This window comes from Pan paniscus, chromosome 9 (genome assembly GCF_029289425.2).
Source record: "Pan paniscus chromosome 9, NHGRI_mPanPan1-v2.0_pri, whole genome shotgun sequence".
NCBI lineage: Eukaryota > Metazoa > Chordata > Mammalia > Primates > Hominidae > Pan > Pan paniscus.
The window spans coordinates 20898598-20920213 of NC_073258.2; the positions used below are offsets into that span (position 1 = coordinate 20898598).

Below are 21616 nucleotides of genomic sequence, written 5' to 3' on the forward strand. Positions count from 1 at the left end.
AAAAAAAAAAAAAAGAAAATTAGGGTGAAAAGGGAAGGTCATTCTAAGATGGGGAAGAATTTGCTAGAAGAGAAGCCTGATTATAAACAACTTGAGAGCAGGAATCGTCTTTCCCTCATTGTTCTAGCTCTTCACAGTACTTAGTACAGGGCGTGCCTTTGATAGAATTATGTTTTTTGGATAGGAGTTAGCAAATAGGCAGATTTATATGAGTAGAGTAGACATAGAAAGTAATTATGATCCACAGCACTGAGCATCAAAACTAAGAAATGATCAGTATTAACTAAAACAGACTTGTTTAGTCTGTTGGGCAAAATGAGTCCTAGATTCAGTGCCCATGATTCAGTGTAAACAAAACTGAATGAAGTCACCTCAACTCCAAACACTACACAAATGTACAATAGGCTGCATTGTTGTCACCTGGAATATACGTATTATCAACAAATATAATTTATGTTTCATTTTCCACTATTTTTTACATCCTTAAAATCATTGGAGAACATGATTATTAATAGCTATATAAGGCTACACTAGAATTGATTTAATTGCAAAACTGCTACACAAGTTTCTCAAAGGCAGCAAAAGCACTCTTCTCGGGACTTAAAAACCCAAATGTTACTATTAGTTAAATATTTCATTTGCTGTTTTGTTTTGACACCCACCACCCACCCCCGCTCCCGGCCCGAGCCAAAAAGTACCTGTTTTATCTGTCCCAAGGAAAATATTAACTTTTTTTTTTTTTTTTTTTTTGGAGACAGGGTCTCACTATGTCACCCAGGCTGGAGTGCAGTGGCACAACCAGGTGCGTGCCACCATGCCTGGATAATTCTTTGGTATTTTTCGTAGAGATGGGTTTCACCATGTTGCCGAGGATGGCCTTGAACTCCTGGGCTCAAGGGATCCACCTGTTTCACCCTCCCAAAGTGCTGGGATTACAGGTGTGAGCCACCACACCCAGCCTTATTTTCACTACATATTAAACAGTGTATCTTCTTAGTGTAATATTAAGACAGATTCCATACTGGTCCTCACCACTAAAAATTCTGCATAACATTCTCTAAAGAAACGTGTCTCAAGCAGTGCCATGTGCTTAAAGGGTACAGGTACTTCACTAAAGAAGAAAGTGGTCCAAGACATTCTAAAAGTAATACAATTACATGGTTATAAAAATTAGGAAGACTGAAAAATTGAGTTTAATAAAATTTTAAATTTGCCTGCTGCACTACAGTGTATTTATTCAGAAGACTGATATTTCTTTTTTCTTTTGAGAGGCAGTCTCACCTTGTCGCCCAGGCTGGAGTGCAATGGCGTGATCTCAGCTCACTGTAACCTCCATTTCCCGGGTTCAAGCAATTCTCCTGCCTCAGCCTCCCGACTAGCTGGGATTACAGATGCGCATCACCACACCTGGCTAATTTTTTGTATCTTTAGTAGAAACGGGGTTTCACCAAGTTGGCCAGGCTGGTCTCGAACTCCTGAGCTTAAGTGATCCACCTGCCTCAGCCTCCCAAAGTACTTGGATTACAGGCGTGAGCCATCGTGCCCAGCTTTTTTTTTTTTTTTTTTTTTTGACAGAGTTTCACTCTTGTTGCCCAGGCTGGAGTGCAGTGGCGCTATCTTGGCTCACTGCAACCTCCGCCTCCCGGGTTCAAGCAATTCTCCTGCCTGAGCCTCCCAAATAGCTGGGATTACAGGCACCCGCCACCATGTCTGGCTTTTTTGTGTTTTTAGTGGAGATGGGGTTTCATCGTGTTGGCCAGGCTGGTCTCGAACTCTTGACCTCAGATGATCCACCTGCTTTGGCCTCCCAAAATGCTGGGATTACAGGCGTGAGCTACCACGCTCGGCCTAGAAGACTGATATTTCAAGAGTATTCTTATATGACTTTGCTCAAATGTAGGACACACTGAGGAATAATAATACTTTGTAGTATCATTTATTAAAAGAAGTTTTTAGCAGGAAGGAATCTTATAGATTAAGTCCAGTATTACTTTTTTTTTTTTTTTTTTTTGAGACAGAATTTCACTCTTGTTGCACAGGATGGAATGCAATGGCGCAATCCCGGCTCACCGCAACCTGCACTGCCCAGGTTCAAGCGATTGTCCTGCCTCAGCCTCTCGAGTAGCTGGGATTACAGGCATGCACCACCACACCCGGGTAATTTTGTATTTTTAGTAGAGATGAGGTTTCTCCATGTTGGTCAGGCTGGTCTTGAACTCCTGACCTCAGGTGATCCACCCACCTCAGCCTCCCAAAGTGTTGAGATTACAGGTGTGAGCCACCGCAGTATTACCATTTTATGAGTGAGCAAATCTAGGTTAAGTTGCCTCTCCGAGGTAACTCAGCTGGAGGAGCAGAAAATAGGAATTAGGGAACTAGGTAATTTCTCTAAATGTAACACTTAATATAAACGAAGGAATATACTTATTGGCTGGGCATGGTGTCTCACATCTGTAATCCCAGCCTTTTGGACAGTCAAGGACAAAGGATCACTTGAGGCCAGTAGTTTGAGACCAGCCTGGGCAACACAACAAGACACTGTCTCTACAAAAATAAAAACAAAAATTGGCCAGATGTGGTGATGTTGCCTGTGGTCCTAGCTACCTCCAGAGGCTGAGGCAGGAGGATCACCTGAGCCCAAGAGTTTGAGGCTGCAGTAAGCTATGATGGTACCACTGCACTCCAGCCTGGGAGACGGAGCAAGGCTCTGTCTCTTTAAAAAAAAGAAAAAGCACACGCTTTTTGCAGAATAATAAGTACTGGTGAATTGACCCACCCACTTATGATACAGAACTGTCTGACAAAGCTTTCTGCCATAATGGAAATAATCTACACATACATTGTCCAATGATAGCCACAAACCACATGTGGCTACTAACAATTGAAATGTGATTAGTGATTTTATTCCTGTTTTTAAAAAATGCTTATTTATATCTTTTGCCCAATTATCTATTTACTTTTTTGTTTGTTTTGTTTTTTTGAGACGGAGTCTTGCTCTGTTGCCCAGGCTGGAGTGCAGTGGCGTGATCTCAGCTCACCACAACCTCCACCTCCCAGGTTCAAGCGATTCTCCTGTCTCAGCCTCCTGAGTAGCTGGGACTACAGGCCCATGCCAGGATGCCCGGCTAATTTTTGTATTTTTAGTAGAGACAGGGTTTCACTATGTTGGCCAGGCTGGTCTTGAATTCCTGACCTCGTGATCTGCCTGCCTCAGCCTCCTAAAGTGCTGGGATTACAGGTGTGTGCCACCATGCCTGGCCTATTTATTGGTTTTAATACTGATTTGTAGGCATGCTTTATATATTTTAGATACCAATACTTTGTCAGTTATGTGTGCTACAGATAGCTTCTCTAAGTTTGTATCTTGCCTCTTCACTTTCTTTAATTTTCTTTTTAAAAAAATTGAGATAGGGTCTTGCCATATTGTTCAGGCTTGTCTCAAACTCCTGGACTCAACAGATCTGCTTGTCTTGGCCTCCCAAAGTGCTGAGATTACAGGTGTGAGCCACCACACCTGGCTGCCTCTTCACTTTCTTCATGGTGTCTTCTGTTCTTAATTTTAATACAGTTGAATTTGTCTCTTATTTGTGTATTATTTTAAAACGGTTTGCATATTCTGAGCCTATAACATTTATCTTTTTAGGTTTTAAAGTTGTCTTTTACATTTAGGTCTTTAATCCACTGGAAATTTTTATGTTTGGCGTAAGGTAGGGATACAAGGTACAATTTCATTTTTCTCATGTGGATATTCACTTGTCTCTCCATTCTCCTTTCGCCAGTTATCTGCAATGTCTTCTGTTTTATATTGCATTTCCAAACATGTGTGACTACGATTCTAAGCCCTTTAGTCTGTTTCACTGGTTAGTCTCCACACCAATGCCACACTAAATTTTACTTGCCGTAGTACTGATATTTGGTAGAGCAGGTCCTCAAATCTATCATCTATTCTTTCTTTCTTTATTATTATTATTATTATTTTGAGACAGAGTATTGCTCTGTGGCTCAGGCTGGGGTGCAGTGGCGCATTCTCAGCTCACTGCAACCTCTGTCTCCTGGGTTCAAGCGATTCTCCTGCCTCAGCCTCCCAAGTAGCTGGGGTTACAGGTGCCCACCACCATGCCCAATTTTTACATTTTTTAGGAGAGACGAGGTTTCACCATGTTGGCCAGGCTGCTCTTGAACTCCTGACCTCAAGTGACCCGCCCACCTCGGCCTCCCGAAGTGCTGGGATTAGAGGCGAAAGCCACCACACCCAGCCCTCGTATCTATTTTTTTTCCATAATAATGTCAAGGTTATCCTTGGCCTTCTGCTCTTCTGAATGAATTTTAGAATCAGTTTGAAGTTTCCAAGAAATGCATTGACCCTATAGATAAATTTGGAGAGAACTGACAATCTTCACATCTATGAAACTGGGATATCTATTTAATTAGATTTTTTACTTTCTCCATAGTTGCTTAATTTTTTAATGTACTGATCACTTCTCCATCGATTTTTTCTGCAACAAAATTATTTCTAAGTTTTTAAAAATTTTAAATTCATTTATTTTTTATTTTTTTGGGATGGGGTCTCCCTCTGTTGCCCAGGCTGGAGTGCAGTGGCACGATCTTGGGCCACTGCAACCTCCACCTCCCAGGTTCAAGTGATTCTCCCGCTTCAGCCTCCCGAGTAGATGGGATTACAGGAGCGGGCCACCACGCCTGGCTTATTTTTTTGTATTTTTAGTAGAGATGGGGTTTCACCATGTTGGACAGGCCGATCTCGAACTCCTGTCCGCAGGTGATCTACCCGCCTCGGTCTCCCAAAGTGCTGGAATTACAGGCGTGAGCTACCGTGCCTGGCCTTACATTTATTTCTACTTTTTAGAGACACGGTCTCGTTCTGTCTCCCAGGCTGGCAAGCAGTGGCACAATCATAGCTCTCTGCATACTCAAACTCCACGGCTCAAGCTATTCTCCTGCCTCAGCCTCTCAAGCAGCGGGGACTACAGGCATGAGTAACTGTGCCCAGACTAAAATTATTTCTAGATATTAAACCATATTATTTGCAGACTGCAATGAATGGTCAGGAAACTTCAAATATTTGCTGGACTGACTTGTTTCTGATTGGTTTCCTTAATTTATACAGCCAACAAATACTTATTAATAATAAGCTACCCCAGCCTGGCCAATATGACGAAACCTCGTCGCCACTAAAAATACAAAAAAAATTAGCCGGGCGTGGTGGCGGGCGCCTGTAGTCCCAGCTACTCAGGATGCTAAAGCAGGAGAATCACTTGAACCCAGGAGGTGGAGATGGCAGTGAGCAGAGATCGCGCCACTGCACTTCAACCTGGGTGACAGAGCGAGACTCCGTCTCAAAACAAACAATAATAATAATAATAAGCTATCTATGTGCCAGACTCTATGCTATGCACTGACGGGGAAAAAAAATCCTCTACTATTCTACTCTCACCCTTGAAAAAACCATTGTCTCTCTTCTTTTCCTTCATTCCAGTTCCACCAAAAATATGCTCTACGTTTGAATCTTAACTTGAACAATTCTTCCCATCGGACAATCCATCATCGTCTGCACATTAAAACTTGAATGGTTCTTTTAATTTCACATGCTCTGAAGAGGAGACAGAAAGGGTAGTAATCCTAAGCATTATGATACTTCTCCTCCTACAAGATCTGCACCTGTCGCAGTAGATAAATTCATTCAAGTCACTTACATAAACAATTTCAATCTTAGGACTTCAAAACCTCCCACGGGTATGTAAACTGCCCCAACAAAGAAAGAAGCAAGTATAACAAAAACGGCATAAACTATGGTTTCTGCATTAGGAAGTCTTAAGAAGCATTAAGAATTATTTAAGGCCGGGTGCGGTGGTTCATACCTGTAATTCCACCACTTTGGGAGGCTCAGGCGGGTGGATCACTTGAGGTCAAGAGTTCGAGACCACACTGGCCAACATGGTGAAAACCCATCTCTACTAAAATACAAAAATTAGCCAGGCATGGTGGCACGCGCCTGTAGTCCCAGCTACTTGGGAGGCTGAGGCACGAGAATCGGCTTGAACCCGGGAGGTGGAGGTTGCAGTGAGCTGAGATCGCACCACTGCACTCCAGCCTGGGGGACAGAGCAAGACTCTGTCAAAAAAAACACAAAAAACAAAAAACCACCTTAACTAGGAAACTGGTGAAAACTAGTCTTCTTAACTGGAAAATTGGCGGGGATTCCCTCAGATTGTACACCGGAAGCTCAGGCTAGTCAGGTCTCGGAAATATAGGTCAGATTTCTAGGTCGGCCCGCCTACTCCCCAGCCTTCCAACATTAAGATCTCTCCAGGGCCTTCAAGCTGTCTTCATCTCTAAATCTACTCAGGTCTTTCATTCACTGCACAGTTACTTAGTACCTATGTTGTTGTCAAACATAGTGGCTAGAGGAAGGGAATACAAAAGCACAATGTCTGCAGTCAAAGGGGCTCACAGCAAGATTACGGTTTGTAAATACATAATTACTCCACAATGTGATAATCGATATCTTTGAAAACAGAAGGGTTGATTCAATCTTACAGGGAGTGACTGAGTTGGGTCTTACAAAGGATGAGCTTTGCAATTCAAGAAAAAAGAAAAAAAAGGCAGACCATTTCAGCAGAGAGAAAGAGAGAAAGGCGTGGTTAGGCGTGTGCTGGGAGCTGTTTGAGGTCAGTGAAGCTGGGGGTATGAGGAGGGCTCGCACCAGGTGGAGGTTGGGAAACCTCAGAGTTGCGGGAGAAATCAGAATCCAGGTCCCCTCAGCCTCCCTGGGGCCGCGCCCCATAGCCGGTTTCAGACCAGCCGCCCCGGCTCCAAGCCCCACTACAAGCCGGGAAACGCAAAACAGAGGCAACCTGGCCAAAGGCAGAGGCACCCCCCGCAAGACCCTGAGGACCCAGACTGGCCCAGCGGACTGCCCGCACCTTGCCAAGCAGCCGTCTCAGGCCCTCGCAGTCGAACTCCATCTCCAGGCCGGTCCCGAGCTAGGTCCCAGGACTCCAGCCCCCGGACCTTCTTCCGGACTTGCTGCAGGACGGAAGCCGCTGAGGACCAAACTTCCCGGCGGTCCAAGGCCCCGCCCCTTCCCAGACTGGAAATTCCACCCGCATTTAACGCCCCGGGCTCAGCCGCGGCTGCGCCCGGAATCCGGGGCGTCTCCTTCGTGACCCCGGAGTGGGCAAGTGACGAGGGCACGGCCAGAAACGCATTGGCGTCAAGGAAACCACGACCCATCTTCCTGGAAGGAAATTTGGGGACACTTATGAAGAGAAGACTAGGAAGGACCGGAGTAGAAGCACTAAAGGAGGTAGAGGCAACACGCGGTGTTCTTGAAGAGTTTCCAGACAGATGTATTAAATTCCACAGTGTATCAGGAAAGAGCAAGACCGAAAATTGCAGTTGAATTTAGGAAGGAGGCGGTAATGGAACTTCAGAAGCAAAATTTCAGGGAGTAGAAAGGAAAAACAAAGTCAGGAGGAGCCTTGCCGGAGAAGCGGAGATTGGACAGCCCCAGCATGAGGGTGGCTTAGCACGGGGAGAGTGGTTGCTTTTTAAATTTTTTTTAGGGGTGCCATAACAATGTTGGTGGTCAAAGAGATGAGAAATCCAGGTGAACAAATAGTTGCAAAACAAGAGAGGAGGGAGATGGGTGGATAAGGTCATCTGGAGAAGGTGGGCGAAGAAGAGATGCAGGATACAGTAATTTTCTGGCGTTGTTTGATCTCCTTGACCCATGGCTGACTTACCTGCCCTGTATCCCTGGCTTGAGCCACTGAAGCGAAAAGTCCCAGGAGCTGGATATTGTAATTGTCAAGAGGTTGGACATATAGAAGAGAGATTGTATTTATAGGAAGATCTGAAGGGAGTGCTGCCCTGACTCAGGAGAAGAAGCTGAAAAGCTGGAAGGAACATTCATTCAGAAAGTTTTTGTTGAGCATCTACTACTTGCCAGCTATTTTTCCAGGTCTCAGGATACAGCCGTGAACAAAATACACTCAGACAGCTGATGTCTTAAGGGTGTCATTCCTTTATTAGCAGAGAGAGAGCAAAACAATAAATGTAATAAGTAAATTATTCAGCATGTCAGAAGGTTGATTACGTGTTGTGGAGAATAAATTCTGAAAAGGGTAAGGAGATTGGGGTAGGTCTCACTGAGGGGTGAGGGAGTAAGTGTTACGAATCCGAGTGCAGACAAAGCAGTAGCCTAAGGCATGTTCCCAGGGAGGCTCAACACAGCAAGGAGGCCAGTGTGGCTGGAGTAGAATGAAGTAAGATGGGAGCGGAGACAAGGAGGCTAAGTCAGGGAAATAAGAGGGGGGAACAAGTGGTTTAGAGAAGTGAGTCTTCTAGCGTGAGCCCCAGATCTGCAGCCTCAGGTGCTGGGAGTTGTTAGAAATGCAGATGCTAAGACCTCAACCCCAGCTTTATTCAATCACAGGCTCTGGGGTTGGGGACCAGCAATTCTCTTTTAACAATTCTTCCAGATGATTCTGATGGGTGATGAAGTCCAAGAACCACTGTGGGACTTTGTAGACAATTGTAAGGACTCTGGCCTGTCCCTGCCCTCCAGCCAGAGACCATCAGGAACACACCGGTGCTTAAACAAGTTGAGTTCATTATTAATAGTTCTTGCAGTGAGGAAGCAGGTGTTGTGGAGGACCATTGGGACAGCTTGGTGAGGGTGAGAGAACCTATTATAGAATTTGGGCGATTTGCGGGAGGGCTCAAGAAAGCCAGGCTTCACCCTGGATTGGGTGCTGTCAGAAAGCAGGGACATTTCTGTGACTAGGTATCTGAATAAGTATTGTCTATAAGATGGACAGACTAGAGTGAGGATAAAGCTATACTTAGTAAAGAAGCAGCAGTCACTCATAATAGCAGAGAAGGACGTTTGGTATTTCATGGCTTGCACAGTGACCTTGCTCTCTTGTCTCTGCTTAGACAAAATTTTGAAATGGCCATGTTGTTGTGTCCCTTTTTTATAGTCTGACTGACCTTGTCTCATGTTGGTGTTCTGTGAGATTATGTCCCACAGAAAAATAACTGGGCCAAGCTGTGAGCATCAGGCCAGCTTCTAACAACCCTGAAGTCTAGCTGTGTCAGACCAGCTCTCAGATGTCAGGGCCTGCCTCTTCCTTTCTCAGGCTTTTAATCTGGGAGAAAGAGAAAGCCACTGGGAGGTTTCGAACAGAACAGTGACATGATCTGACTGAGCTTTAAAAAAATATTAATAACTCTGCAGTGTTGTGAAGAGGCAGTAGTGTCAGGCAAGAGTAGGCCAGAAGACAAGGTAGGAGGAAGATTACAGAGAAAAGTTGATAGAAGGGCTGTTAAGTGCATCTCAGCCAGATCTAACCAACCTTAAAACAGTAGAACTGCCAGGGGCTCCAAATTCTAATAGATCCTGCCAGAAATCCGTGGTATAAGGAAAAGATACCAGTTAGCAGCAAGGCCAGAGCAAGATTCTTCCATCTTTTATGAAAGAGCCTTTTATGAAAGAGGCCTTCCAACCAAACCAATTCTCTTCTGGTCTAGTCACTATGCACACTTTATGCCAGAGAGAGTGTGAGTGAGTGAGTGTGTGTGTATGTAGCATTTCCTTTGTGGAAGGTATACTGCTAAGAGTTTTATGTGCTTTATCTCCGTTCATCTTCATAAGACCCTATGACCTGGATAGAATTATTACCTCAATTTTACTGATAAGAAAATTGAGGTGTATTGTTATATTACCTATTTTACTTGTTTCTGAGGTTCTGTTGAATAAGAGATGTATTAATGATAGCTTTTGGGGGGAGAAGAAAACTACAAAATTAAACATACATACTGATTTTAACACAACTATTTGAAAAGAATGTAAATGTGAAATAGAGGATATGTGTATAATTGTCTCCATTTTACAGATAGGGAAACCAAAGACTAAGGTTAAATTACTGCAGAAGATGATGTCAAAGACTATCTTCCTAAACTACATGTTATAGTGCCTCTCACTGTGGGTGAAATTGTGATGACACTTTGTGATTAATAATAGTCTAGGAAATCAGCCAGGTGTGGTGGCTCATGCCTGTAATCCCAGCACTTTGGGATGCCCAGGCAGGCGTATCATCTGAGGTCAGGAGTTCGAGACCAGCCTGGCTAACATGGCGAAACCTCATCTCTGCTAAAAATACAAAAATTAGCTGGATGTGGCGGCAGGTGCCTTTCATCCCAGCTCTTTGGGAGGCTGAGGGAGGGAGAATTGCTTGAAGTTGGGAGGCAGAGGTTGCAGTGAGCCGAGATCTTGCCACTGTATTCAGCCTGGGCAACAGAGTGAGATTCCATCAAAAAAAAAAGGTCTACAAAGTCTGAATTATGTGCTTATATTGCTATGCAGTTACAAGAGAAAGGCTGTGTAGTACTGAAATTGGCTTTTTTTTTTAAGCCTCTCCCTTGACTTCCATCCTGACCACCAGGCTACCCTCATCTCCTGAAACTGGTGCTATTAGATCCTATAATCCAGTTAGGCTGAAACATTCACTGTTCCCCAAGTACATTGTGTTCTTCCTTGCCTCATGCCTTAGTAGCTGCCAGGAGTGTTTTATTATACTTTTGTACCTGTCTACCTCCATCTCCACTCCTCTTTCTGTCCTCAGATACTGTAAGGCCCTGGCAAATAGGGGTTGAATCTCATTCATCTCTATATTCCTAGTGCCTAGCATAATTATTTATGCATATATTCCTTCTTATATGTAGAAAGCCAGATATAAAGAACCTGCAGTGGAAAGTTTGCAGAATGAATGAACGTATAAGGTGATCAATGCCTTAAGGAGAAGAAGGTATAGTGTACTAGTTCTCAGCCTTATCTGGGCTTCAGACTTTTTTTTAAAACGTCTGTTGAGACCGGGCTCAGTGGCCCACTCCTGTAATCCCAACACTTTGGGGCTGAGACAGGAGGATCACTTCAGCCCAGGAGTTTGAGACCAGTCTGGTTTTGTAGACCCAACTCTACAAAAAATTTAAAAATTAGCCGGGCATGGTGGTGCACACCTGTAATCCCAGCTACTTGGGAAACTAGAGCAGGAGGATCTCTTGCGCCCAGGGGGCTGAGGCTGCACTGAGCTGTGTTTGTGCCACTGCATTCCAGCCTGGGTGACAGAGCAAGATCGTGTCTCAAAAAAAAATCTGTTGAAGATATAGACCTGTCCCTGTATACATAGTCACGTATACAGTTTGTTTTGTGTCCAGTTTCTGGAATGTTTGTAGATTTACTGAAGTCTGCTAGACCCCAAGTGTCGTTGGTGGGATCATAATTTGCTACAACCTTTGGGCAGAGTAGTCTTGTACCTTTGACCCCATAATGCCACATTGGGAATCTGTCTTACAGAAATAAAAGTACTCAGGATATATGTACAAAGATGTTAATAATGTTAAAAGGGGGAAAAATGTCCCAAACTAAGAAATGGGAAAAGTGTATATGCTGCATCTTTGTAAGTTTTAGAAAAAACACAAAAATGGCTTGTTTAAAATTAGAGCTTGTTTTTTTTTTTTTTTTTTTTTTGGTGCTGTACTTCTGATCTCTCTTTATACCCTTTGTTGCTTTCATGATTATTGGCCCTAGCAGACATATTAGGGGACAAAACCTTGTTATTCCAGATATCACACATATATGTATTCTTATCATATACTTCTTTTTTTTTTTTTTTTTTTGAGATGGAGTCTTGCTCTGTCGCCCAGGCTGGAATGCGGTGGTGCGATCTCGGCTCACTGCAAGCTCTGCCTCCTGGGTTCATGCCATTCTCCTGCCTCAGCCTCCCGAGTAGCTGGGACTACAGGCTCCCACCACCATGCTTGGCTAATTTTTTGTATTTTTAGTAGAGACGGGGTTTCACTGTGTTAGCCAGGATGGTCTAGATCTCCTAACTTCGTGATCCGCCTGCCTCGGCTCCCCAAAGTGCTGGGATTACAGGCGTGAGCCACTGCGCCCGGCCAGGACATCCTTTTAAGTCTTTTTTTGTTTCCCCCTCCCTTGCATATATAGCTGTACTTGTTTCAAAGCACTATGGAATTTGCAAGGGGTCTGCTGGAGACCGTATTTGACTTGCGGATTGCAGGCCAAGTGGATCAGTGGTTATTGGTAGGAAGGGGGATGGTAGGGATTGGTGGGACCTTTTAGCAGCCCTTCTGGTCACCACACAGAGTGGTTACCCACTGGGCCAATGAGTAGAGCCATCTCTGCCCTCAAATTTTCTTTCTGATTCAGCCTCCAACTCTGAAGTGGCAGGAGAGGTGGCCTGCTCAGGAGAGCAAAACACAGCTGAGGAGGCGGGCTTTAGGTGAAGATCTGCTGCAGTAAGTGGGTGGTCAGGTCTGGTGGGTTGGATTCCTCCCTTTCCAGAGTACTTGGTAGCACCCTGAAGTCTCAGTGGAGAGTGCTTATTCCTCTGGAAAATATAATAAACTGTGGAAGGGGAAATGATTTGGTGAGTACTGCTGAGGACAGCAGGCCAAAGTTGTCTATTAATAACCATGTCTCATAGGTGTTGTTTTGAAGACTGTTCCCATCTATTATTTTTCTCCTCACAACACTGTAATATATTATACTATTAATAGCATTCTTTTTTTTTTTTTTTTTTCTGAGACAGGTCTTGCTCTGCCACCCAGGCTGGAGTGAGGTGCAAGCAGTCTTCCCATCTCAGCTTCTTGGGTAGCTGATCCTCAGGCACATGCCACCATGCCTGGCTAATTTTTTTTTTATTTTTTGTAGAGACAAGGTGTCACTATGTTGCCCAGGCAGGTCTTGAACTCCAGGCCTCAAGTGGTCCTCCAGCCTTGGCCTCCCAGAGTGCTGGGATTGCAGGCATAAACCACCGTGCCTTGCCAGGACCAGCATTTTTAATGTCCCTTTTGGCAGATACTGAAACTGGAGTTAACATTGAACTTGGGTTTAGGTCCTAGCTTTGTGACTTTCTAGCTATGTGACCTTGGGAAAGTTTAATTAGTTTCTTTGAACTTCAGTTTCAAAGTTTCTTCTGTACAACAGGAGATATCACTATTTTTGTGAAGATTATATTTGGGAATTAATGTAAAGCATTTAATGCAAAGCTCAAAAATTAGCATTTAGTAAAATACTAACTTAACAACAAGCAAATAATGAACCAGTCAACAAAGATTTACTGGTGACAGTGACCTCAACTATTTACCTGAGGCCACACACAGTAGCTCGTTGGTAAAGGTGGGATGCGAGCACATTTCTCTGTCTCTGGACTTAATAGCCTCCCATACTCATTCCACTAGACCAGCCTGCCTACAGGAAACACTAATGGCAGTACCCTTTTAGCAGGCCGTCTCCTGGGTTTCTTACGTTTCACCCCATTTCATTCAGACCTGTTTTTTTTCAGAGCTGTGCCTATTGTTAGAGAAACTTAACTCGGAGAGTTTTAATAATATACTGATTACAGGAGCAGAAGGTTTTTTGGAAGCTACTCCAGAAGTTAGGGGTGTTTAGCCCCAGCCCCAGGTATACTAAGAGCAGGACTTGATGGTTGGGGTTTTTATCTCCATCTGCCCCAGGATTTCTGTGAATGCATTAGCCCAAAGCAGTCAGAACTTTGTGGCAGTCCTGACCAGACCACTTAAACTATTCTGTGCCTCACTTTCTCCAGCTGCGAAATGAGTAAACAGACAGCCCATCTTCCTTCTCTTCCCTTCTCAGGAAAGTTGTAAATAGGCTCACCCTACATGTTAAGAGTTTAACTGTACCATTTTATAAAATGAAAGATTTCTTTTTTGAACAGCCTAACAATAGCATATAAAGTTATTTGCTCATGGCATACCTAGCCAGCTAATTCTCTTAATGAATCCAGGCTTTTTTTCTTTTGCATAGCATCTGATTGCACAAAGCCAATAGTTAAACATTTTGGCAGGTGACGAGTTAATGAGTATACTGCCAGCTAGGTCCAAATCACAGACACACCAGAGCACAGGGCCCTTTTGATAAATTTTCTTTAACCCAACGCATCTAGCACCCTGGCCAACCATCCCATAGGTGCTCATGCTGACTGGGTTGCCAAGGTTACAGGAGCTGATATCATAATTGGTGTCTGAGCTCTGCCCCCCTAAATGGCCATGAGGAGCCACTTCAATTCAGACTAGGCCACGAAGCTCCTTAGTGAGGAGCTGCCATGCTGGGCCATCCACCATCTGGATTCCTACGACTCAGGGAATAGAACACTGCACCTTCCAGAAGCACTTGTTTCTTCGTGGGTACACCACCAGCTGAGAAAGAAGCCTCATGATGATTGTTATCTTATGGATGCTTCTCATTGCAGGAACCATGTGGAAGGGATATAAATATCCCCCAGGAGGGGTAAGTGTACCTTCAACTTTGTTCTCTATTCCTACTTTGAAATGTATTCCCGCCCCCAAAAACAAACTAAGTATGAAAATCCAACTCTAGTAACATTAGAAACAAATACTTTTATTATTTTTTTAAAGTTACTGTAGCTGTTGGGAGGGTTCCCATTTTCTTTCACGTGATCTTTAAGGCCCAGAGTCAAAGCTTTCTGAGTTGGGCAGTCTTGTCTCTGTTGTGCTAATGGACATTTTGTATGCCCAGTCTTTGATGCCATTTCCTAAGGATCAGTCCACTTCAGAAATCCAAACTTCTCTCTTCCACAAGTAAACACTAGTCTGTAAAAGGAATCTGGTGGCAGATGTCTCTTTTCTCTCTCCTCCTGCTAGACCTTGGAATTTCTGTCTTTTCTCTGCCTCTTGTCAGCTCCCCAGTGCTAAGCTCCCCTTGCATCCGGGATCAGAGGCATTAGGTGAGACAGAATTGGAGGTAACCTCTCCTGCCAGTCCTTGCCTGGGAGGCCAAATGCCTAAGCCCCCACACTAGAAACCACTAGGCCTGCATGACACACACTTTCTTTTTTCCCCCACAGACTCCAGTGGAAGTAAGCAAGGATGATCCTGGTGAAGTAATGCAGCTGTGAAGCTCACCTGACCAGCTGTACAGTTCCTGTTGTTGGTTTCGCATAAAGTAATTGCACATCATTTTGTCATAGTTTATGTTAAGAAGTTACCGCACTTTTTTTTTTTTTTTTTTTTTTTTTTGAGACAGAGTCTCGCTGTGTCGCCCAGGCTGGAGTGCAGTGGCGCGATCTCGGCTCACTGCAAGCTCCGCCTCCTGGGTTCATGCCATTCTCCTGCCTCAGCCTCCCGAGTAGCTGGGACTACAGGCGCCTGCCACCACGCCTGGCTATTTTTTTGTGTTTTTAGTAGAGACGGGGTTTCACCGTGTTATCCAGGATGGTCTCGATCTCCTGACCTCATGATCTGCCTGCCTCGGCCTCCCAAAGTGCTGGGATTACAGGCATGAGCCAATGCGCCCGGCATTACCGCATTTTTTAAGATGAATGAAGACTTAGTACTCTGTTAGCTTGTAACAGAGAGACAGAGGGTGGGGAAGTAGTTGAGTGGATGGGAGACAATTGGGTCCTTCTGCTACATGGTCTCTAAGACTGGCATTAAGATACCTAGTTTTGCCTGGCGCGATGGCTCACACGTGTGATCTCAGCACTTTGGGAGGCCAACACAGGTGGATCATCTAGGGTCAGGAGTTCAAGACCAGCCTCGCCAACATGGTGAAACCCCGTCTCTACTAAAAATACAAAAAATTAGCTAGGGTGTGGTGTGGTGGCACGTCTGTAGTCCCAGCTACTCGGGAGGCAGTGGTTGCAGTGAGCTGAGATCGGCCACTGCACTCCAGCCTGGGTGACAGAGTGAGACTCAGTCTCAAAAGAAAAAAAAAGAACCCTAAGCTTATACCATGTGGGGTAAGAACCTCATTTTTAATATTAGGGTTAAATACTGAAGTATAATTATCCTAATCCTTAAAATAACCTTCTGAAGCTATTAGCCTCATCTTACAAAATGGCAAAAATGAAGTTGAGGGGCATGTTTATCTTGCCAACACACACAGCCCTGGGCTGCAGAGTCAAGATTAAGATCCAGGCCTTCTCCCTTCACACTTTCATGTGCCAAGGAAAAGAGCCAAACAAGAGACTGTGGGATATCCAAGATCTTGCTGTTTAAATGTCTCCCTCACCTGAAAACCCAAGAAGTTAGGCCAGGCGTGGTGGCTCACACCTGTAATCCCAGCACTTTGGGAGGCCGAGGCAGGCGGATCACTTGAGGTCAGGAGTTCGAGACCCGCTTAGCCAACATGGTGAAACCCCGTATCTACTAAAAATACAAAAATTAGCCAGGTGTGGTGGTGGGCACCAGTAATCCTAGCTACTTGGGAGGCTGAGGCAGGAGAATTGCTTGAACCCGGGAGGTGGGGGTTACAGTGAGCCGAGATTGCACCACTGCACTCCAGCCTGGGTGACAAAGCAAGACCTTGTCTCAAAAAGAAAAAAAAAAAGAGAAAAGAAAACCCAGGAAGTTGCCTGATAATTCTTTTTCATGACTACTGAAAAGATGGGAGCGTGAGAAAGACCTAACAGGAGTAAATACTTTAAAAACAAATTGTATGGAACTGTACCCATTCTGAGGATGACTGATACAGTTCCAGTATTCAGAACAAGTATACCTTTTCCAGCAAAGCAGATCTTTTGTTTACATAGAAAACATTTTGTTATTTGGGAAGTTTGCTTAACTATTTGTAAGTGGCTCTTTGCGATTAATGGATTACCTTTTTTTAATGGAAAGAAAATAAATTCAAAATCCATAAGCAAAACTTTAGTAATTTCTGACTCTAGGATACTAGCATCTTCTATTTCTTATGTGATTTAGACTCAACATTTTCCAGTGAGTTAAGTACTTACATCCTCTGGCTGTATAGCTGTGCCCATTTGCCTCATAATACATTTTTTTTTGAGACAGTTTCGTTCTGTCACCCAGGATAGAGTGCAGTGGTGCAATCTCGGCTCACTGCAACCTCCACCTCCCAGGTTTAAGTGATTCTTATGCCTCAGCCCCCTGAGTAGCAGGGATTACAACGCACGCCACATTTTTGTATTTTTAGTAGAGACGGAGTTTTGCCATGTTGGCCAGGCTGGTCTCGAACTCCCAGCCTCAAGTGATCCACCTGCTTCTACCTCCCAAAGTGCTGGGATTACAGGTGTGAGCCACTGTGCCCAGCCTGCCTCATATACATTTCTAAGGACTCCTCTTCTCAGCCATCTCAAGCTGCTTTTATCATAAGAGATAGGACCCTGCTCATTTTGACAAGAGGAACCATATACCCAGCTGTGTCCTCCCTCCATTTGAGTAAACTTCCAAAACTTGAGCCACTAAAAGATTCCATTGCTCTGACCACCTAACAGTTCTCCTAACATGGGTCAGAGAGCAGAACAGTTCTCTAAGCTGGTAGGGGGAGAGACTCTATCATGTTAGAGCAGACATGAATGTGTAAGGGAGAATAAGCAGAGCAGTGTGTGCAATAGGCAAACCGTATCTCTGAAGTGTGATGAGTATACCGGGGTTTCTAGCTGGAAAAATGTTCAGGGTGATGAGATAAAGAATATCTCAAAGTTTTAATCAATAAATGCAAACCAGTAAAAATATCAATAAAATATTTTTAATGCCTACAATTTCTTGTATACATAAATTGCAAAACTTTCACCTGTATATGCAAAAGTATATTCTCTTGCAGGTCAACAGCACCAGAAAACAAGCTAAACTATCTAAAAATTTTTTTAACTTGATTTGTCCATTGTGTAAAAGACAGGATGGATTTAATTACTCCAAAGAAATCTCTATCTCACTCTTAATCATACACTAAACGTCTGAATATTTAATCACATCCACTCAGAAAATAAATAGTAGTCTAATATATTCAATACATTGAAAATAAAACAACCAGTCTCTCTTCATATATTTATTCTCTTTCCAAACATGTTTTGGTCTCCTGCTATATCTCAGAAATTTACCAATAGCTGCTTTTAAGTTACAAAATACAAAACAACAATTTATTTCTTGGAGAAAATCTTGGGGATTACATTAAAAATGAAAATTTGAGTTCCCACATTCTTTTTTTTTTTTTGGCATGGAGTCTCGCTCTGTCACCCAGGCTGGAGTGCAGTGGTGCTATCTTGGCTGACTGCAACCTCCACCTCCCAGGTTCTAGCGATTCTCCTGCCTCAGCCTCCCCGGTAGCTGGGATTACAGGTGTGTGCCACCGCACCCGGCTAATTTTTTTATTTTTAGTAGAGACAGGGTCTCACCATGTTGGCCAGGCTGGTCTTGAACTCCTGGTCTCAAGTGATCCGCCCGCCTTGGCCTCCCAAAGTGCTGGGATTACAGGCTTGAGCCACCATGCCCGGCCAGACTTACTTTTTTGTTAACGGTCTTTGAATCTTTTCACGGCACACATGTAAGGCTGCCTGTGACATGTGGTACCCTGGCCTCCAACTGGACACAACTGCATTTATAGTTTAGCAAATACAAAGTTCTGAAAGTAGCCTTAAAAGAAGTGCCCTTTGCTTTGACATAGCAATATCAAAAGCAAGTGGGACTGTGCAATCAGAGCCATGAGTTTTATGAAAACTACTTTCCTTTCACATCATTTGTTAGAGAATGCCACACCCATGATCATGTAACATTATTACAATCATGAAATATTACTACATTCGTGATTAACATTACCCAAAAGGCACATCTTCAAATGTTGAATTAAGAAAATCCAAAAATCAAAACAGTAGAGAATACATTAAAAATCAAGCATTTAATTTGTAAACCTTAATGAAATAACAGCCTACTCCAGTTTCTTCAAAGGTTTGTGAGCTTTTTATAAGAGTGGTCAGGAAGTGCAGAAAAACAACATGGAAGACAGGATTTGGAAACAAGGCCAAAATTTAAAAGACTTAACCTTTTTTTCTTTTAAATGAGCCACAGAAGTGCTCTTTTATAATGTTGATGCAAATCAACATTTATATTATAGAAATGCACTCAGAAGTAACAGACACACAAGGTTAAAACCTGATTCTTCCCACTAAGTTCTGGAAATTTATTCTAACATAATGGTGCCTTTCTGTACAAAGAACTGTACCATATCATAAATTTACTGCTAGTAAACTTTAAGCCACCAGAAATCTTTCAGCTGTGACAAGCACTTGATTGTAATGACAGATTTCAGAGTCTGAATACTGAAAAATACATATATCCAATAAAAAATTTTTGAAGGGGGAATAAAAGCACATAAATGGCAGCAGAGGAATTGATGTTCTAAGCCTGTTTTATTACATGGGACATCACACTACCCTTAATTTCACTGAAGGTATCTGAAATGGGTGAGATGAAATCAATAGGATTTTCTGCTACCATTGTAACAGTTCTATATGTAGTTACAAAGGGTGTTATTCCTAGTGATGATGACACCTTTCATGGGATTCAACTTAAAAATTAAATCCTTGCACTTTCAAAGTTTGAAACTCAATTCAAAATGAGTCCGTCTTAAAAGCCTGGCTCATATGATCCCATTAAGGGAGGCTAACAATGGTAATCTATAATACCCAAACTTGAAGAATAAAGACTTTATGGATAAAAAGGAATAAACCAAAATATTTGGGCTGTTGAAGTATAAGGGCCTGTTGTGGGACAATCCCTCCTACTTCCTAATCCCCCCCATACAATGGCTTAAGATAGCCAAAACGTTTATTGTAGAATGTTTATTATTCCTACAAGCTTATGTCTCACTTCCCCTAAGCCTCTGTACTTACAGTCAAGGACAAATGCTCTCTAGCATCATATCTCATTTTCTGTTGCTGACAGTTCTTGAGACTTGGCTTCCTTCCAGCATGATCCTAAGTCAGCCTGATTGGAACTGCTTGGACTTGAAGGTTAAGGGCTATTAAGTCCATATTTATGACTTTAAAAAGGGTAAAAATGAGTTTCCACAGCTCAGTAAAATAACGATAACAGGGAACATCCCTTCCTACCTGGGGAAAAAAATCTCTTCACAGTGCATAGTTTGAAATCAAAGTGCAATATGGGCAAAAAGAGAAGGTGGTGCTCTCGATACCATAAATTTAGTTTTTGGTTTTCTGCCATTAATATTTGCTAACAAATTCAAGCTAAAAAATGAAGTCATTAATGTCAAGAGGTACGAGGGCACCTTGGGATTTCAAAATATCTTTATGATGGGGAAGGGGAGGAGGGGAGAGCCTCACATGTTACTTCCTTATTTTATAAACTATTACTCTTTCAAATCTAATGTTTGAATAAAATATTTTTTCTTCGATATAAAAATGAATTTTTTTTAGATAAAAATCAATCAGCACAGTGACCTTGTCTTACACTAAAGCCAACATAACAGTAAATCTGAAAGGAAAACTTAGAAAAGAATATTATACTGTTATAACCTGTATTTTAACTTGAAAATTTTTTCATTAATTCCTAGCCACCTAAATTAATGAGTAAGAATGCTCAGCATCCAATCCATGAATACAGAATTTATTCTACTTTGTACTTCAAAGTCACAGGATGACATCCATATGATAGTTATAAATTCTACTCTACATTTTCAAGTTCTCAATCCATAGATTAGGACAAGTCACTTTATTGCTGGCAACATTCATGGAAGGTCCAGGTTTCTCATAAAAAGACTAAGTTTGATTGGGAGCAGGGCAGTGCCCTACTCACAGATCAGCAGAAGAATTACAGAAATCAAGAGACAACCTTTTTTTTCCTTTCAAAGTAGCAAAGGAACAATAAAAGATTGGCTGACTGGTGAGTGGCCCCACATTAGAGTGCATAGCTCATCAGGATCAAGGCTGGCATCTGTGAACAGTTAACTTCATAAGAGCACAAGTGGGCATTATATCATCTGCATTACAGATTTCACCCTGGAAAATATCTGAAAATATTTTATGCTCAAATGACAGCCTGCAAATGACAGTATGCATTCCTTCTCCTTGAGTACCCAAGTATAAATCTAAAATGATAAGGGGGCTTCTTCAGTCTGAAGGCAGGAAATCCTTGCAGCAGAGCAGCTCTAGAATTTCACAAAAATAAAAGCAGCAGCTAACGCCTCTTCAGCTTCTTGGCCCTTCGACGTTGCATTTCTTCTTCTTCACGTCTCATTTCCTCTAAGTCCTCTTGCATACCCAGTCTTAAGCTGCCAAAGAATTTTTAAAGGGTATTTGTCAATATACATGAGATGACCACTTTCCTTAAAAAGAATGAAATTTCCAACTGGGAGCTCACATGGATTGTGCTGATGCTCTCAAAATGCCTCACGGCTTTACCACTGAAAACAAACTAGCAGGGATATTTTTTTACCAGGGGCCACAGACCCAAATTGTCGTGGGAAAAAGAACTCACACACCACAAAAACCTTACTATTTCCATTAAAATAATAAAATATAGGTTTATCTCAATAGCTTTTAAAAATAAACAGCAAGAAGCATTTATTCATTAACTAACATTCTATTCTTGTTCTCTTCCAACACTTTAGTTTGAAATTTCATGGGCAAGAGGGAGAAAAAGATATAGTATTCTGGCTTGAGACTGAAGTGAATTATTTACCTATAATAACATTATGGCGGGGCACAGTGGCTCACACCTGTAATCCCAGCACTTTAGGAAGCCGAGCCAGGCAGATCACCTGAGGTCAGGA

General features: G+C 42.9%; 2 protein-coding genes and 1 non-coding gene across 11 annotated transcripts in view; 1 reads left to right on the forward strand and 2 right to left on the reverse strand.

The window, feature by feature from the left end:
• The window catches only part of UEVLD (UEV and lactate/malate dehyrogenase domains), a 60259-nt gene extending 52120 nt beyond the window's left edge, over positions 1–8139 (reverse strand). For 3 of the 9 annotated variants that reach the window (XR_004665023.3, XM_034932277.3, XM_008971510.5), the window contains exon 1: positions 6942–8139. Coding sequence is in view for 8 of the 9 variants with exons in the window: in XM_034932277.3 (XP_034788168.1) it covers positions 6942–7251 (310 nt within the window). In the remaining variant the exon portion in view is untranslated. The remainder of the gene's footprint in view (positions 1–6941) is intronic. The other 6 variants (XM_063608125.1, XM_063608126.1, XM_057299119.2 and 3 more) reach the window with 5 other exon arrangements.
• On the forward strand, positions 7171–15048 carry LOC112441159 (uncharacterized). Its single transcript, XR_004665024.2, has 3 exons — positions 7171–7324; positions 14322–14359; positions 14937–15048. It is a non-coding gene; the product is annotated as an uncharacterized LOC112441159 (transcript).
• A 2516-nt stretch (positions 15049–17564) lies between these two features.
• Positions 17565–21616, reverse strand: part of SPTY2D1 (SPT2 chromatin protein domain containing 1) — a 29378-nt gene continuing 25326 nt past the window's right edge. The window contains exon 6 of the mRNA XM_003818253.6: positions 17565–21115. Coding sequence (XP_003818301.2) covers positions 21022–21115 — 94 coding nt within the window. The 3' untranslated portion in view covers positions 17565–21021. The remainder of the gene's footprint in view (positions 21116–21616) is intronic.